Here is a 19,073-nt window from a genome sequence, read left to right as displayed (position 1 = left end):
TCTGAGGCAGCCTAAAACCCGAAGTCATTCCACTTAACCTCATACTCAGTGGCTGCCCCAATGCTTTTCTAGTTTTCTCCACACCTACTTTGAACATGTATTACTTCTATAATCAGAGAAAGGATCAAGGTGTATTATTTCAAATGCAGGCAGATTGATACAGGTGTTTTTCATCAGTACCTCCTGAACAGAAAACATTTTCGGTATTGCCTGTGGTGACAGGTGTGTTCTGAATCGGCCCTGCCCAACATGGCAGCCACCAGTCACTTAAATGTGATTGCCGAGCATTTAAAATGTGGTTGATGAGACTGAGCAACTGAGTTTTTAATAGTTTTCATTTTAATTCATTTAAATTTAAGTTTAACTGACACATGGACTGGTAGTTAGCTACCATCCTGAACACTGCAATTGGTGCAGCACATTTCTCAGTGGCACTGCTTGATGGCCTAATGGGGCAGGGGTGTCCAACCTGTGATCTGCAGGCCACATGCGGTTCACTATGGCTATGAATATGGACTAACACAAAATCTCAAATTTACATAAAACCTTTTTTTTTGCTCATAAGTTTTCATTAGTGTTTGTGTATTTAATGTGTGGCCCAAGACTACTCTTCTCCTAGTGTGGCCAAGAGATGCCAAATGGTTGGACATCCCTAGAGAGGGACTCTGTACCTGGCTGGCAGAAGTCAGGCCACCACCCTGTTTGTTTGGTCTATTCTCCTCTGCCTACTCCTATAAGGGTTGAGCTGGTGGCCACACGCCCATACTGGGAGATGAGCATCACATCCAGGTGATGAGCAGAGAAAGCCAGCTGGCTATTTCTAACCTGTTCTTAGGCAGGACTTGGAGGGATTGGGTCCCCGCTAGCAGTATGCCTTTAGCCCCTCTGTCCCTTATTTCTTATTCTGACAAGACTGAGTGGGTGATGAAAGTTTGACATCTGATTCCAGCCCCCAGTCTCCACCATTATCATTCGGGATTCCCACCTGGCTCCTTAGGATATGGTTCAGGAAACAGTCACTTGTTTGTGCCTCCTAGGGTAAGTTTTGCTCCTCCATGTAATTGAGGACTCCACAGGAAAGATCTAGATCATTTCCAAACTTTCAGTAATCACAAGCACTTGTGACATCCTCAGGTACTAGCATAATATTACTGTGTGTCATATGTTAATATATAATTAATGACTGTTTTAAGGAGCAGTAGATGATTTCACTGTCTCCTGGAAAGAGTCAGTGGTGTCCTAGAATTGAAAATGACATAGCAGATGTTCCAGTGCAAAGAACACAGGGCTGCTTTTGGTCTCAACCCATATCTTCATCATAACTTAATAGCAGCAGCGAGCAGGGACTGAACACTTACTGTGTGCCACACTCAGTGCTAACCACCTTACACTCACAACATCCAATAGTCCTTGTAGCACACTATAGAGTGCTTCTTACTGCAGGTGAGGAAGCTACGCCTTCAAGAGGTTAAGGTCACCTGCCCAGGTCACACCAGCCTGCCTTCATCCTTAACCCCAGTCCCCTACTCCCTTTATTCTCTGGCTTTTGTCTCCTGTCTTTAAACTGGATGGTGACTCCTTGGCTATTATCAAACAAAAAAAAAACACCACACACAGGTCCAATGAGCTACCATAGGGTCAGACATGTAATACATGCTTAACAAATTAGTCTCTTTTCATGTTCATGATACACACTAATAAGCAAAATAGAAACATGGAACAGACTGGCAGCTAAGATGGGAGGAGGAGAGAAGGTGAAGTGATTAGTCAAAGAACATTTATGATGACCCATGGACATGGGCAACGATGTGGGAATTGCCTGTGGGAGTGGGGGGCAGGCTGGGTGGAGGGGGGCAAAGGGGGGAAAATTAGAACAACTGTAACAGCATAGACAATAAAATATTTAAATAAAAATACTTAACACTTGAGGCTCTTTTTACATTCATGACATCTTTGCTGAATTTTGATTTGCAGTAGTGTTTATTCATTCTTTTATTCATAATGTGTGAAGGGCTGTCATCCTGAGGGCCATGTCTGGGCATAACTGCATAGAGGGAAGTTCAAACTCTAAAGGGCACAAGGATCTACTTACCCTCTGTGGTTGAGGAAGTGCTGACCCAGCTGTGGCATTTCTGAAATCTCCAGGATCCCAACTTCAACTGAGTTTAGTTATCTGCATCCCCAAGTATTTCAGAAATCTCCTCTTCTTAATATTAAAAGTATAACATCTCTCATACCAGAGATAGGAATCTGCACTTCTTTTTAAAGCAATTCAGTCTACTATGTGCAAGCTCCTTTGTTTTTTTAAAAGTAGCATTTGTTACAATACCAAAAGAAGTTAAACATGGATTGCAGCGTTTCTATGTTTTATCATGTTTTACCAACCCTAAGCTCCATAAACTGTGATAGCATTGCACAGGGAAGTTGAATCTGCTAGAAGATACAATATACGTAATTAAATGTTTTTTAGGGGGGAAAGAAAAGGTCTGCTACATGTTAAACCTGGGAATTTTTAGTTTGAAGGAACCTGAGCTGAGAGGTAATCTAATGCTTTATCTGTAAAGTTACAGTTACACTGAGGATGCAGATTAGTTATTGTCCGTATCTTTGGAGAACTGAACAAGAGAAAATCCTTTTAAGTGTGAGAAACACAAGTTAGACAAAGAGAAGAATTTCTGACAGGAAAGAATGCTGAACACCACAATAATTTATAAACTTTCTCCTCTGCAACTATTTGCAGGAGAAAAGGAAATGGGAGACCTACTCTATGTTGGGTATGTTTTGCTATTTCATTCATTCCCCTGACAAATTTATGACATGAGTGTATGTCTCCCAGTTTTACAGATGGGCAAGTAACCAGGGTTAAGTACTATCTCAAAATTTTTTTTATTCTCTTGCTTTCTTATTTTATGCTTTTTCATATAGGTATGGCTCTCTAAAAATATTGTTTGCTTTTGGGTTTTTAGCTTCATATAAAATGGCTAAACTGCATACTTATGCAGTTCTCTTTGACTTGCCCTTTTCACTTTATATTTTCTAAGGTTCATCCAATTTGCTAAGTGTAATTTTAGTTCATTTTCACTACTGTAGAATAATCCCTTTTACTACACTGTGTCCATTCTGTAGCTATGACAATAGGCTGTATTATGCCTGTCTCCTGATACACTTGTTCAAGAATTTCTCATGGGTGTAGGTATACCTGGAGTTAGAATTGTTGTAAAGTATGGAATTTCAAAATTATAAGACACCAAATTGTGTTCCAAAGTGGTTGTACTAGTTTTTCTCTCTTCTGTTACGTATATGAGGTTTTAACTCCCTTTAAGTTTAGCAGTGGATGTTTAATCCTAACAATGCTTTGTGCCACTCTGGCACACATCCACAAGTGGCTACTATTCTCCCTCTGGGTCTGAGTGGCCATGACTCTCACAACTGGCTTTTGCCAGTCCAGTCATGTAGTTCTCAAGGCCTAAGGCTCCACAGTAATTGCCTGTCTCATTGAGCTGAACCACATGTCTTGCAAGAGTCTCCTATCCTGGGGCTTGCTGACCTCCTGTGGGTTGGCCAGGAATGCAGGCCCAATACCCTAACCATGGTGGAAGGTCCTCTTACCACTCATGTTCCCAGGGAAATCAAAGCCAGCTCTCCAGAGCCTCAGTTCTGCCTCAGCCCTCACATGTCTCATGGCTGCCTTGCTGGTGGGAGGAAAGATCCCCTTGAAAATCAGGAATTGAGGAACTCATGAGGTTAATGTGAAAAAATACAGCAGTCTGCTAAAGAACTAATAGTGCCTTGGATCACTCTACCTGGGTGTTGTGGACTTGGAACATAGCCAAGACCAGAGCAACTTTTCTAATTAGTTCTTTCATGCTTTAACAGAGCTGGTTCCTTTGGCAGGCTGAGCCAATGTAACCTATGGAATGTGGCCAATGTAGCTATGGAATGTGGCCAGCTTTGAGGGTCAGTAAATGCTATCTGGTTGCTACCTTCAAAGGAGCAGAGGTGAGACATAAGAGATTTCTGTTTTACAAAAACCTCCAATGGAGAGCATGTGCGATAGGAGTTAGAAAAACGGCGACTGTGGGCCCACTGTAGACCCTTCACTAAGAGGGGCGATGGCACTTCTTTCATAGTGAAGTTGGCAAAGGGAGCTAGGCATCCCCATGTCTTGTGGAAGCAATCTCCTCACTTTAGATTTGCCTCTCTGACTTTCAAAAGATAGAGGAACTGGTGATAGAAAGTGCTGGTCTGATGTTAACATGTATTCATTTGCCTACATTTTAAATAATATATGCCACATCCTTTTCTTCACTATCAAAGTAAGATATGTTCAAGGTAGATTTAGGTGAGTGGACTAGTAATGCATTAGAGGCAGCTGTTCAAACCATTGAGATTAATGGGTGGGCTCCACAATTAGTCATCTTCAGGTCAAATCTAGCCCTGCCACTGCAAGGCCTCATGCAGAGTTTTCAACTCCTTGGGGCCTCAGTCTCCTCATCTATAAGGAAAGTAGATGACGCTGTAGGTCAGCCTTTGAGCTAAAGGCTGTATTCTTCTGTTCTGACCAGTGTGGCTTAGTTGATTAGGCATCATCGTGCAAAGTGAAAGGTTGCAGGTTGGATTCCCAGTCAGGGCACATGCCTAGGTTTTGTATTCAGGGCTCGTATGACAGGTGTATTAGTTTCTCTCCCTCTTTCTCCCTCTCTTCCACTTTCTCTAAAAATAAATAAATAAATAAAATCTTTAAAAAAAGAAAAAGTTGTACTTTTCTGTGTGGGGTCAGAGAGGGTTTCCTCAGCCATCGCTCTGTCCTCCATTTTGGATCTTCTCTCATTGGCTGAATCTTCATTCCACCCTACCCAAGTAATAGCTCTATACCCTAAACTCCCTTCCTCTGCTCAGAGGCAAAGTTTTCCCCTCCTAACCCCTGGTAGTCTGAACAAAGGCCACTCTGTACTCAAGTGTAGTTATAGTTGGTGGACAAAGCTTCGGACGAGACTTTCCAAGATCTTGGATGATCTTGTGGCAAAAGTGATCTGATGGGGTCAATTACAAGTTTGTTTTATATTTTAATTACCATTGCTTTCAATAGTGTATTAGTTTCAAGGTTATATAATTTACAGAGTGACATCTCCAATAACTCTAGTGCCTTCCTGAAACCATACATAGTTATTGCAATATTATTGACTATATTATTTATGCTGTACCTTACATCTATGTGACTATTGTTTTACTGCCAATTTGTACTTCTTAACCTCTTCACCTTTTTCATCTAACCCTCCCCACAAACTCCCTCCTACTTTGCCATCATTGGTTTGCATTCTGTATTTATGTTTGTTTCTGTTTTGTTTGTCCATTTATTTTGTTTTTTTAGCTTCCACATGTAAGTGAAATCTTATGGTGTTTGTCCTTCTTTGTCAGACTTATTTTAGTTAGCATAATATGCTCTAGAACCATCCATGTTGTTGCAAATGAAAAAATTTCATTCTTTGTACATATAAGTTCTTTGAGTCCTGTTTCTTATATCATTTTTATCTCTCCCCATCTATTTTCTGCCAACTAATTATGCTTCTTCTTCCCTGTACCTTTTCCCTGCTATTCCTCCCTTCCCACTCCCCATTGGAAACCCTCCATGTGATGTCCATTTCTCTGATTCTGTTCCTGTTTTAGTTGCTTGCTTAGTTTTTGTTTTCATTGTTTTTCTTTTTTTTAAGGTTCATTTGTTGATAGTTTTGTTTGTTGACATTTCATTGTTCATATTTTTAATCATCTTTTTCTTAGATGAGTCCCTTTAATGTTTCATATAATAAGGGCTTGGTGATGATGATCTCCTTTAAGTTGACTTTATCTGGGAAGCACTTTACCTTCCTATTCTAAATGATAGCTTTGCTGGATAGAGTAATCTTCAATGTAAATCCTTGCTTTTCACAACTTTCAATACTTCTTTCCACCCTTCTTGCCTATAAGGTTTCTTTTGAGAAATCAACTTAGTATTATGGACACTCCTTTGTAGGTAATTCTTTTCTTTCCTCTCGCTGCTTTTAAGGTTCTCTCTTTGTCTTTAACCTTGGGTAACTTAATGATAATGTGCCTTGGTGTGTTACTCTTTGGGTCCAACTTCTTTGGGACTCTCTGGGCTTCCTTGTTGGGAACCACCCTGCCTGGTTTCAGAAGCTGAAACCCCTGCATGGCTAAGGCTGAGTGAGCAACCTTCAGAGCATAAGCCACTAAGGACACAAAGCTTATCTTCCTGGCAGGAGCAATGCTTCTGCTCCTTTTATGTCATCTATAACTGGACCCCAATACTTGATTGGTTAGCCAATGATGGGTAAGATTCCCTTAAGGGAGGAATAACCTAAGACAGGCACAATCATGGGGAAGCCTCAGGGAAGGACTTGGGGGCTATAGCAAAAGGGGTGATGGACCCTCACCCCTCAGCTTTGACAATGCCTGAGTCCTCATTCTATCTTTGAGAAGTCTGCTAATCTCTTGGCTGCCTTAATTCCCCTGCCTAACTGAAACCTGAAACAATGTCAGAGGGTGGTGCAGCCCTGTGCTGGAAAGGGTAGGTTCCTTGGGTGATCAGGCCTAAGAAAGAATATGTAAAATCCTGTGAAATATGTTTTGTTTAGAATGCTCTCAATTAAATGATAAGGGTCCAAGCAGGAAATGAGTTTGTTTCCCAAAGTTTTGTAGCCCTTTAGTTAACAGACCCTGACTCAGAAAAGGCCCTTGTAGTTCTTTGTATGCTATCTATCGTTTGATCCTTACTGCCTGACAATGATTAATGAACTTTACCTGTATTCCTGTGCAAACTGAAACCCAATAAACCCTGCCAAGGCAAGGATCAGTGCACTCTCCTCTTGAGAGAATGGCCATGCTGTCCCTTTTCCTCCACAGGACTTGGTAGTCTGTGTAAATTTGTCTCATATCTCATCCATAATGCTGCAGACACTGTAGGCCAGTGTCCACATCACTTCCTAGAAGTCTATTTCCTTTGCCAGATTGGAGAAGTTTCCCTTCATTATTTGTTCAAATAAGTTTTCAATTTCGTGCTGTTCTTCTCCTTCTGGCACCCCTATAATTCAGGTATTGAAATGTTTCAAGTTGTCCCAGAGGTTTGAAAGTCTCTCTTTATTTTTTTGAATTCTTGTTTCTTCATACTGTTCCGGTTGGATGTTTATTTCTTCCTTTTGTTCAAATCATTGCTTTGACTCTTGGTTTCCTTCCTGTCACTGTTAGTTCTCTGACTATTTTGCTTTATTTCATTTTGGGTATATTTCATTTGTTCTTTCATTTTTTGATCAAGCTCAGTCAGTTCTGTGAGTATTTTAATTACCAGGGCTTTAAATTCTCCATTAGATAGATTAGCTATCTCCTCACCACTTAGCTCTCTTTCTGAAATTTTGCTCTGTTCTTTCATTTTGGCCTTATTTCTTTGTTCAGGGCACCTGTGAAGTTGTAAGGGGGGGGTCCTTAGGTATTCACCCAGTCAGGGCAACCCTCCATGCTGCAGTGCTGCTTGTGAGGGAGGGGCCAGAGAGGGAACAATGCAGCTCCCCTACTCATCTCTAGCCCACTTTCCAACAGACTCTCATGTCAGACTGAGAGTTCCTCCCACCTCGAAAACCACCATAGTCCACAGCCAGTTCTGAGTCTCAGTCTTCCCTTAAGTCAGCCCCACTCCCATGGTCTGTCGCTTCACCTCAGATTCTCTCTCTCTGCTGCCTTATGGGTCTGGTTGTTGTGTTTGAGTCTTTCTTTAATTTCGTGGTTGTTGGAGTTCCATGCAGTTTGATTTTGTGGCACTTCTGGTTATTTATTGAGTTTAGATTGGTTGTTATCCCCCTTTTGGTTAGGTGAGGAAGCTAAGGGTTTCTACCTACACTGCCATCTTGTCCAGAACCTAGTTTTAATTTTTTTCGAGAAGCCTCCATACTGTTTTCCATAGTGGTTGTGCCAATTTGCAATCTTACCAACAATGTGCAAGGTTTTCCTTTTCTCCACATTCTCACCAACACTTATTTGTTGATTTATTGATAATATCTATTCTGACAGGTATGAGGTAATACCTCATTGTAGTTTTAATTTGCATTTCTCTGATGATTAGTGATACTGAGCATCTTTTCATATGTCTATTGGCCACCTGTATGTCTTCTTTTGAGAAATGTCTGTTCCAGTCCTCTTCCCATTTTTAATTGAATTGTCTGTCTTCTTGGTATTCAGTTGTATGAGTTACTTATATATTTTGGATATTAACCCCTTATTGGATGTATCATTGGTGATACAACAGTAGGTTGTGTTTTTGTTTTGTTGATGGTTTCTTTTGCTGTGCAGGAAGTTTTCAATTTGATGTAATCCCATTTATTTATTTTCCTTTTATTTCTCTTACCCAAGGATATATATCAGAAAAAATATTACTAAGAGCAATGTCAGAGAGTTTATTGCTGTTTTTTTTAATTTTATGGTTTCAAGTCTTCCACTTAAGTCTCTAATCCATTCTGAATTTATTCTTATACATACTGTAAGAAAGTGGTCAAGTTTCATTTTCTGTATGTATCTGTCCAGTTTTCCCAACAGCATTTATTGAAGACACTGCCTGTACCCCACTGTATATTCTTGACTCCTTACTCATAGACTAACTGACCATATAGGCATTGTTTTATTTCTGGTCTCTCTATTTGGTTCCATTGATCTATGTGTTGGTTTTTATACTAGTGCCATGCTGTTTTGATTACTATAACTTTGAAGTGTAGTTTGATATCAGGTAACATGATAGCTCCAAGTTTGTTTTTTCTCAAGAGTGCTTTGGTTATTTGGGGTCTTTTGTGGTTTTGTATAAATTTTAGGATTATTTGTTGTAGTTCTGTGAAGAATACCATTGGTATTTTGATAGGCATTTCACTGACACTGTAGATTGCTTTGGGTTGTTTGGACATTTTAGTGATGTTAATTCTTCCTACCTATGAGCATGATATACGCTCCTATTTATTTGTATCTTCTTCAGTTTCTTTCTTCAATGTCTTACAGTTTTTTGAGGACAGGTCTTTTACCTCCTTGGTTAAATTTATTCCTAGGTATTTTATTTATTTCATACAATTATAAATAGGATTTTTTATTTCTCTTTTCTGATCATTCATCATTGGTACATAAAATGCTACCAGTTTCTGAATATTAATTTTGTATTTTATTGAATTTATTTCTCAGTTGTAATAGTTGTTTGAATAATTTTCAGTGGACTTTTTAGGGTTTTCTATATATAGTATCATGCCATCTGAAAATAAGAACAGCTTTACTTCTTCATTTCAAGTTTAGATGCTTTTTATTTCTTTTTCATGTGTGACTGCTGTTGCTGGGACTTACAACACTATGTTGAATAGAAGTGTTGAAAGTAGACATCCTTGTCTTGTTCCTGATCTTAAGGAAAATGCTTTTAGTTGCCTTACTGTTGAGTATGATGTCAGCTGTGGGTTTGTCATATATGGCCTTTATTATGTTGAAGTATGTTCCCTCTGTTCCTTCCCACTTTGCTGAGAGATTTTTTTATCAGAAATGTATGTGGAATTTTGCTAAATGTTTTTTCTGTATCTATTAATATTATAGTATGAGTTTTACCCTTCATTTTGTTTATGCGGTATATCATATTAATTGATTTGTAAGTATTGAACCAAGCTTTCATCCCAGAAACAAATCCCATTTGATCATGGTGTATGATCTTTTAAATATAGTGCTGAATTGATTTGCTAATATTTTTGAGAATATTTGCATTATGTTCATCAGAGATACTCACCTATAATTTTCTTTTTTTGTAATGTCTGGTTTTCAAATCAGGGTAATGCTGGCCTCATAAAAAGCCTATTTTTTTTTAGGTTAGCTTGATAAAGACTGGAACTAATTCTTTTTAAATATTTGGTAAATTTCACTTATGAAGCCATGTGGTCCAGGACTTTTGACTGTTGGGAGTCTTTTGACTAATGATTCAATTTTATTAGTAGTTATTAGCCTGTTCAGATTTTATGTTTTTTGCCGATTCAGTCTTAAAAGATTGTCTCTAGGAATTTATCCATATTTTCCAGGTTGTCTATTTTGTTCATACATATTTGTTTGTAGTATTTTCTTATAATCTATTGTACTTCCTTATGTCAGTTGTCACTTCTCTCCTCTTACATTTCTGATTTTAATTATTTGGGTTCTCTCTTTTTTGTTGTTGATGAGTCTGGTTAAAAGTTTATTAATTTTGTTTGTCTTTTCAAATAACTAGCTCTTGGTTTCATTGACCTTTTATATTTTTTAGAGTCTATTTCATTTATTTTCACTCTGATTTTTGTTATTGCCTTCCTTTGACTCACTTTGGGATTTATCTGCTCTTCTATTTCTCATTCTTTTAGTTGTAAGGAAGTGAAGCCTATTTACTAAAAATGCAGATGTCACTCTTGTGCCAAAACCCTCCTCAACTCTGCATCTCACCCTCCAGGTAGAGGCCACATCTGGACAGTGAGATCTGACCCCAAAGAACCACAACTCTTCTCACCAGGATTTTTGTTCTCTCTGTCCCAGGCCTGAGTCTCACTCTCTCTCCCCCTTCTTTGGACACGGCCATTGTTCCAGGTCACTTCAGACTGTACTTCCTCAAGGAGCCTGGGCCAGCAGTCTGGGCAGTTTCTAACACTCCCAGGGACCAGTTTGTGTGTTCATAAAGCTCACACATGTGCCTACATAGTGTGCCTTGGGGAACATCCTTGAAAGCAGTGAGTTCATAGATTTGGTGAATGAATGTTGCTAGTTGTTGTGTAAACTCCAGTGTCAATCTCAGCTCAGCCCGTATGTTTCCACTGTACCTATTCCCAAATATTTGGAAGGCTTCCAAATCATGCATCCTGGTGGCCTCCATGTTTTCACATCTTCAGAAGCTAAAGAGCTCAGCCACATAGCAAATGAGCCTGTCTTATTATGACACCACCAAGCACTCACAGGACTCACCTCGGGTGTGAACAGCTCTGGGCACACACTCAGAGGAAAGGTGCCATCTGTGTGCTTTCACAGCAGGTTTTTTATCTGTTTAGGAAGGGCTTTATTTTCATTCCATTGGTCTCTGAGCCTCCTGTTCTTCCCTGCGGTTTTCACTGAGCTTTGACAGTCAAAGCACTCAATTTGTAATCTGAAGTCTGCACTGAAGTCCTTGCCTAGCCTCTAACTCACTGGGGGAATGAATTCCATCTAATCTCTCTGAGGGTCAGTTTTCTCAGGTAGAAATTGGGGGTAAGAATCCTGGATTCACAGTTATGAGGATCAAATGAAATAAACTCTGATAGTGGCCTTTGTAAATTACACACTGCCACACAAATGTCAGGTGTTGCTTTTTGAATGCTTAATCTCTCTTTTCTGTTCCAGGCTGTATTTTACCAGCCTTTTCTTCTCTTAAGAAAGGGAGAAGCATTTAAGATCTTGCTCTCTGGCATATGTCATCAGTTTGGCTTAAATAAATTCTTATAAAAATTTTCATGGAAAGAAAGGAAGGGAGAGAAAGAGGGTGAGAGACAGCTCAGAACTCAGAGGGGCCGCTCCTCAAAAAACTAAACAGAATTATCATATGACCCAGCAATCCCACTTCTGGGTCTACACCCAAAAGAATTGAAAGCAATGTCTGGAAGAGATACTTGTCCACCAGTGTTCACAGTAGCATTACCCACAGTAGCCAAGAGGTAGAAGCAACCTGATTGTGTCCATTGACAGTTGAATGGATAAACAAAATGTGATAGATATATGCATACAATGGAATATTATTCAGCCTTTAAAAAAGAACAAAATTCTGTTACATGCTCTAACAAGGAACAACCTTGAGGACATTATGGCAAATGAAATAAGCTGGTCACAAAAAGACAAAACTATATGATTCCACTTATAGGAGATTCTTAATACTAGTCAAATTCATAGAGACAGAAAATGAAAGGGTGGGTACCAAGGGCTGCAGGGAGGGGAACTAGTAATAAATGTTCAATGGAGGTATTAGTCAGCTCAGGCTGCCATAAGAAAGAATCACAGAGTGGGTGGCTTACACAACACTTATTTCCTCATAGTTCTAGAAGCTGGAAGTCAGAGATCAAGGCCTGGCAGGGTTAGTTTCACTGAGGCATGTCTCCTTCATCTGCGGATAGCCATCTTCTTCCTGTGTCCTCACATGGTCTTCCCTCTGTGTGTTTGTATCCTAATCTCCTCTTATAAAACACTAGTCCTATTTGATTAGAGCCTAGTGACCTCATTTTAACTTAAGTACCTCTTTAAGGGCCCTGTCTCCAAATAGTCACTTGGGATTAGGACTTCAACATGTGCATTGCAGGGGAGGGTGCATGGAATTCAGCCCATAACAATGAGTATGAAGTAAGTTTAGAAAGATGGAAAAGTTCTGGTGATGATGATGGTGATGGTTAATTGTGAATGTACTTAATACCACTGAACTGTACACTAAAAAAATGGTTAAGATGCTATAAATGTTGTGTTATGTATATCTTACCACAATACAAAATTAAATTTAATTAAATTTTAAGAGGGAAAAATCCTCAGAGAGGCCAGGGAACTGAAGGTACTGCTGAGAGTGTGACAGAACTGGTGGGCCCTGGGCTTCATCCGATGGTCAGAGAGGGAAGGTGGGGACACATGGGGGAGGGTGACAGGAGAGTAGAAACAAGAGTCTGTGTTCTGACCACACTGAGTTTCTGAGACTGAGGTCTGGGTGGCCAGTCAGTTTCAGGTGATGATGAATCTTCATCTTTCTCTTCTGTGAAATAAGTATTATAACTATTACTGTAATAGCTTCCTCGAAAAAGCAGCAGGAAGGATTTGGGTAGATGCTCTTTGCTATGTGGTCCCCTTTCTCACAGAGCTCACTCTTTTTTGCAATTTTCAGACAATCATATCAGCTACTTTCAGCCTGAATATGGAAGCCACAGTGAGTGTGCTGTTTCTATAGTGACTTATGTCCTTCTGAGGGGGCAAAAGTAGAGAGATCCTAAGAAAAGAACAGGGGAAGTGAACAGTCCAGATGTGTGTTAGATAATTTGCATTGGCCAAAACATCTGTTTGGTTTTATCCATAAGATGTCTCTAGTAGCGCTTAATTGTCTTTAAATTCATTCAAAATAATTTTTAGATTGTGTTGCGATAGCTGTCATATCAGTATGCACTTAAAAAACTTATCAAAATTGGTGAATTTTTGTGTAGCCATTTTAATATTGAAGGTGGAAGAAAATAAGCAACATTTTCAGCATATTGTGCTTTATTATTTCAAGAAAGGTAAAAATGCAACTGAAATGTGAAAAAATATTGTGCGGTATATGGAGAAGGTGCTGTGACTGATGGAACATGTCAAAAGTGGTTTGTGAAGTTTCATGCTGGACATTTCTTGCTGGATGGTGCTCCATGGTCCAGTAGACCAGTTGAAGTTGATAGTGATCAAATTGAGACAACTGAAAACAACTAATGTTATACCATGCAGGAGATAGCTGACATACTCAAAATATCTAAATCAATGAAGTTATTGGTGAAAATGAAAAATGTGCCTTTTATTTTACAGAAAATATCATACGTACTTTTTGGCTAACCCAGTAAAATTCCAGGGGGCTAGAACTGGACCTGGTTTTTTTTTTTTTTTTTTTGCTTTGTTGAGAAGATTTCTAGTGAGCACACTTGACTATTTTTCTGTTTGTCATATCTTCTGTAAAAAGAGAAGACGCTTTATCTGGTAAAAGGCTAACATTAGAGCACAACCGTGAGGATCAAGGAACTAGGAAAACCCAGGAAAATTTTGAGACTCGTGACCTACTCTGACCACTTTACAGAAAATCAGGTTTGGTAAGCTTCTCCTTATACCTGCCTTGCTTTCTTTCTTGGAACCGGCCACAGGGAAGACATCCTGGCTTTGTGGACGGGGTGTGTAGTATGGTTCACTTCCTGACTGTGATCTTGGGCAAGTTCCTAATGTTACAGAACAGACTGGGGGGAGCAATTATTGGTCCACCAAGGGATGCCAAAAACTCTTACAGAACACACCCACACAAACACACACAGGGCCAAGGGGGGGTCACAATATACTACTTACTGAAAAGATCCCCTGCTAGGTTCGTTATGTCTGCTGCCAGAGGAAATACATCTCTCAATGCCAGAGATTTGTGAAAAGGAAAGAAAATGCTTAATTAATGCTATACAGGCTTAAAGTAGTTACCTAACGTCTTCATTAAAATATCAAAGTCCTTTTTGGATACCCACAGATGCCCACAGTGCTTTCTTCTCCCCCTGCCCTAATTTGGGGTACCACAACTCTGGAAAAGAAGCAAGTGTCTGTGATTCAGGTTGCTGGCACCATCGGCTGTGTCGCCTTCCAGGCAGGATCTCCAATTAATCCAAAGCCATGTGCCACCTTCTCATGGCCTACTGGCAAGAGTTCTTTCACCCTTCTTCCAGACAAAGTCTCTCCTGCTTCCCAGGCCACATGGCCAAAGGGAGCACCCCAAAGCTGCATGGTCCTCTTCTCTCCACCAAAGCTGGAGGGAGGTGGGGGGTCGCCCCTCTGCCAAAGCCACATGGTGATTCTCTCCACTCAGGCTACAGGGGTCCCCACTCTAGCCAAAAGTGTGTGGCTCTCTCTGCACTGCCACAGCTGCATGGTCCTCTCCCCCAAAGCTGTGAGTGGCTCTCCCTTCTCACATGCCTGTGGGGGGTCCCCACTCTGCCAGAAGTGTGTGTCTCTCTCCTTTAGTTGGATGCAGGGGTCCCCACTCTGTAAGAAGCACATGCTTCTTCCTCCAATGGCTGCTGAGTCTGGGTTTAAATCCCCACACCAGTCTTCTTCTGCAGCCCCATTTCTGACTCTTCCTAGAATTGGCTACACTTGCCAGCACTCCCATATTCTTCCAGCTTTCCTGGGCTGCCATAGTGAGTCTGGGCAGGTGTGGCCCCAGGTTGTGGAGCCAATCATCTCCAAACTCTCATGCAGGTGCTGTCACCTGGGGGACCTGCCCCCAGTTACATCTTGTGGGGGGGGGGAGTCCCTTTCATGCTCTTGGCTCAGAGCATGGCCACAGTTATTTAACTTATCTATGCAGCTAGTTAATGGTTATAGATATGTTAAATGACCGTGCCAGAGGTTAGCTGCAAAGCTGTTGCTGTACAAAACAGCTCTGCCTGTTCCTGCGCCATGTGTCCCTTCCCCCAACTCACACCTGTGGGTGGAAGGAGTGAGGACATCCTATATATCTTTCTAATATTTTCTGGACAACTTGAGTTCTGGACCCCATTCCAAATCCCTATTTGGGGCCCCCCTCTTGGCTGCACCCTGTAACACTAACTACCCTGAGCCTCAACTTCCTAATCTGCACAATGAGGGGAGATTAATTCCCATGTCCAATAGTGGTTAGAAAGGGTTCAATGAAATGACCCATTCAGGTTCTCAGTAAAGAGTAGCTGGTAATTCTGGTGAAGAAACCACTGAGCTTTGGCAAGAATCAACCTCCTAGTTACTGCAGTTCTCTCATCTCCCATTCCCTTCCAGTTGGCCATGGACAGAGTGAAGGGGAGAGGATGGTAGTGTCCGACTTCCATGTTTTCATCAGAGATGTGTTACAACATGTGGAAATTGTGCAGAAAGACTACCCAGGGCTTCCTGTCTTCCTTCTAGGCCACTCCATGGTAAGTAGACCATAGAAGATCCAGTCCAAATCAGGCCTGTGGTGAGTAGGCAGTGTGAGAACACTGTGATGAAGAAAGGGCAGGCGGCCCTGCCTCCCTGCCTCGTCTGCTCTCCCCACCTGGCTGGCATACCCCACTCTGCGGGCCCTGCACTTGGAGTTCCCAGGCTATTTGGTGCTTAGGAAACAGGTTAGGTTCAGAGTCCTGGAAACAGCCCCAGAAATAGCTCAGAGCAGCCCATTACTTCCCACCAGGGCCCAAGGCACCAGGAGGTGAACAGCCAGTCCTTAATGAGGAGCTCAGGTATGGGGCATCTTGGGAAACTATCTTTTTTTTAACCCTGTTTACACCTCTGTGCCATTTCATAGTGAATCTCTCAAGGGTACTTCTGCTCCCTGCAGAGACACTTCTCAGAGCTGGGACAGTGCTTCAGTCCTTCCTGCTTGCTTCAGAGCTGTACAGTACAAATGGGAACTAGGGACAAAGGCTCCCCATGGACTCAATTAATGGTCATTCAGAATTCTTTTCACCTTTTAAATTTATAAAACCCTGTAAGAATTAACCAAGTATAATCTTTAAATTGGGAGTTCTCAAACTTATAGCACCCAGGGCAAATCTTCCTCTGACAACCTGACGTGTTGGCCGACAGAGAATTTGAACTGCCTGATTTTGAATTTGGGGAAACTTTTCACTCCAGGGCAGACTTTCCACCCCCTTTATCACAGCCTGGCTTTGTACCTGCATTTCTCTGACCTGCCTGGCCCCTGTAAGCATTTACCCTTTCCACCCTTGGTTCCACCCTTGACTGCAGCTTCAGCAGTCATGGTCTCAGGCCTTCAGCACCATCCACATTTACTAAATATTTTTCTTGAACCCTTTCTGAGCCAGGGGAAAAAGTGTAGCAACCTCTTATTATCATCAGATTATAAAAAAGGAAGGAAGGAAGGGAGGGAGGGAGGGAGGGAGGGGAGGGGAAGGGAGGGAGGGAGGAAGGAAAGAGGGAAGGAAGAAAGGAAGAAAGGAAAGAAGGAGAGAGAGAAAGAAAGAAAGAAAGAAGAAAGAAAGAAGAAAGAAAGAAAGAAAGAAAGAAAGAAAGAAAGAAAGAAAGAAAGAAAGAAAGAAAGAAAGAAAGAAAGAAAGAAAGAAAGAAAACACCCTCCTATTAAGCCTGACAGAGTGGATGAATTGGATGTCTGCCAGCTTTTGGTTTAAAGCAAAGTAGGAATGTGTTGTTTAATTTACAGCCCACAAGCAGGAACCTTATTTGTATCTCTGAAATGTTTGCTCTTGGGAAAAAAAGTAAAATAAAATAATTGCAGACCCAGTTTATCCAACATTCAGTGGTGCCTATTCCAGGGTGGACTTCCTCTGGGCTCCTTGGCCAGGCTTAGGAGACCTCATCCATGGAGCTCATTGGAAAACATGTGCTGGTTGAAGCCAGCACACAGCAACTCTACCCATTTTGCATTGCAGGGAGGTGCCATTGCCATCCTCACGGCTGCAGAGAAGCCAGGCCACTTCTCAGGCATGGTTCTCATTTCACCTTTGGTTCTGGCCAATCCTGAGTCTGCAACAACATTCAAGGTAAATGGACTTCTGATTCTGTGAAACTCCTATAGCTTCCCTGGGACCTCCATTTATAGCCAGAATATGGGGAAAGGGGCCAAAGTCCATTCTTGTACTTAATACACTATTATGTTAAGGTTTGAACAAATTTCAAACTTTATTGCCACTGAGGTTCTCTATAATTTCTAAATCAGGTGTTCTTTTTCCCCAAAGACAAAGGAAAAGTGACTTCCTGTTTGTGCATGTTTTATTGGTGAACATTAAAAGGAGAAAGGGTTACTCATGCTAGGATTCCAACAAAGTAACCTTTGTTAATAAGTCACATGCAAGGCTCAAGCTAATTTTTATTGAATATTTGCCAGTTTCAGCCAAAAGTACACAGTAAGTGGAATTGCAGGCTACTTGTAATTGCAACATAGAGTCTTGTTCACTGTAGCTCTCCTCCACCCCAAAGTGCTTTCCCCTCTGCTTCTAACTCAGCCATCATTTTGTTTTTCAGGTTGTAATGTTACATAATGGCACACATGTTCACCTCTTGGTTCTGGGGCTTTGAGCTACTTTTAACAAGGCAAACAAAACAATAATACTACCAGAAGTAGAGCAGGTGCCGTATCCCCCTGAAAAAGGAGAGGAAACTGGTCCTCAGCTTGGCTGCTTAATTGTGAATGTGGGTTGTTGATATACAATGAACCTATCCTTGAGGGGCATGACATTTGAGACAGTTAATAATCTAATGAGATTAGAGAATCCCCACCCTGCGTATCTCCTAAGAATGCTCCAGTTCACTCAAGTGCTGGGTGGGACTGTTGCCTCTTAAGCCAGTTCTGGGAACTCTCAGAGGAGCACTAAAGGTGAAGCGGTGGGTAACAAGGCCATGGGAACTGGGCAGCCATCAGATGACAGCAGGATCATTTAAATCAGCAGTCCCCAACCTTTTTGGCACCAGGGACCAGTTTTATGGAAGACAATTTTTCCATGGGCTGTGGGGAGGAATGAGGGAGGATGATGTTATAGCCTGCCAACAGATGAGGCTTAATTGCCACTTGCCACTCACTGTTAGGATTTTGATGTGAGTCTGTAAGCAATTGATTTATTATTGTTTCTGTGCAGTCAAACCTCTCTGCTGCTGATAATCTATGTTTGCAGCCACTCCCCAGAGCTAGCATCACTGCCTCAGCTCCACCTCAGCTCCAACTCAGATTCTCATAAGGAGTCCACAACCTAGATCCCTTGCATGAGCAGTTCACAGTAGGGTTTGTGCTCCTATGAGAATCTAATGCTGCCACTGATCTGACAGGTGGTGGAACTCAGGCAGAAGTGTGAGCAATGGGGAGCGGCTGTTAATACAGAAGAAGCTTAGCTCACTTGCCTGTTGCTTTCCTCCTGCTGTGCAGCCCAGTTCTTAACAGGCCATAGACTAGTACTGGTCTGTGGCCCGAGGGGGTCTGGGGCACCTGATTTAAATCATTGCCTTAGCTCTGATGCCTTTGGTATTCTCCATAGAACCCAATTGGGGAGCACAGGATAGGGAATGAAACCTTATGAAAATGTCCTCAAATGTTTCTGATAGCCCACAGACACAGACTTAATCCTTAGAAATGGACTGGCAGGTCCTGTGTATAGGCTTTCAATTAGATAGCTAAATTTTCACCAATTTCAAATAAGGAAAGGTTGAGCAAAAGAGAAATTTGGAACTATCTGATAGTTTAATCAGAGAACAATTTATTTAGCTTGAGGAAGAAAAGAAATAGATAGCTCTTTTTAATTTTACTCAGCTTTAAAAAAAATCACCACTGCCTTATTGAAACTGACTATCATTAGTAAATTTCA

At 41.2% G+C, this 19,073-nt stretch overlaps 1 protein-coding gene across 1 annotated transcript in view; it reads left to right on the top strand.

Annotated features, from left to right (window-relative positions):
* LOC118975866 (monoglyceride lipase) overlaps window positions 1-19,073 on the top strand; it is a gene marked incomplete at its 5' end in the record, with an annotated part of 89,013 nt that overhangs the window by 34,716 nt on the left and 35,224 nt on the right. The window contains 2 exons of the mRNA XM_037030048.1: window positions 15,541-15,677; window positions 17,151-17,261. Coding sequence (XP_036885943.1) covers window positions 15,541-15,677; window positions 17,151-17,261 — 248 coding nt within the window. The remainder of the gene's footprint in view (window positions 1-15,540; window positions 15,678-17,150; window positions 17,262-19,073) is intronic.

Source organism: Sturnira hondurensis, unplaced genomic scaffold, assembly GCF_014824575.4.
Source record: "Sturnira hondurensis isolate 20B ecotype Veracruz unplaced genomic scaffold, ASM1482457v3 Scaffold0001538, whole genome shotgun sequence".
In the NCBI taxonomy this organism is placed as follows: domain Eukaryota; kingdom Metazoa; phylum Chordata; class Mammalia; order Chiroptera; family Phyllostomidae; genus Sturnira; species Sturnira hondurensis.
This window is presented reverse-complemented; position numbering and strand designations above follow the sequence as displayed.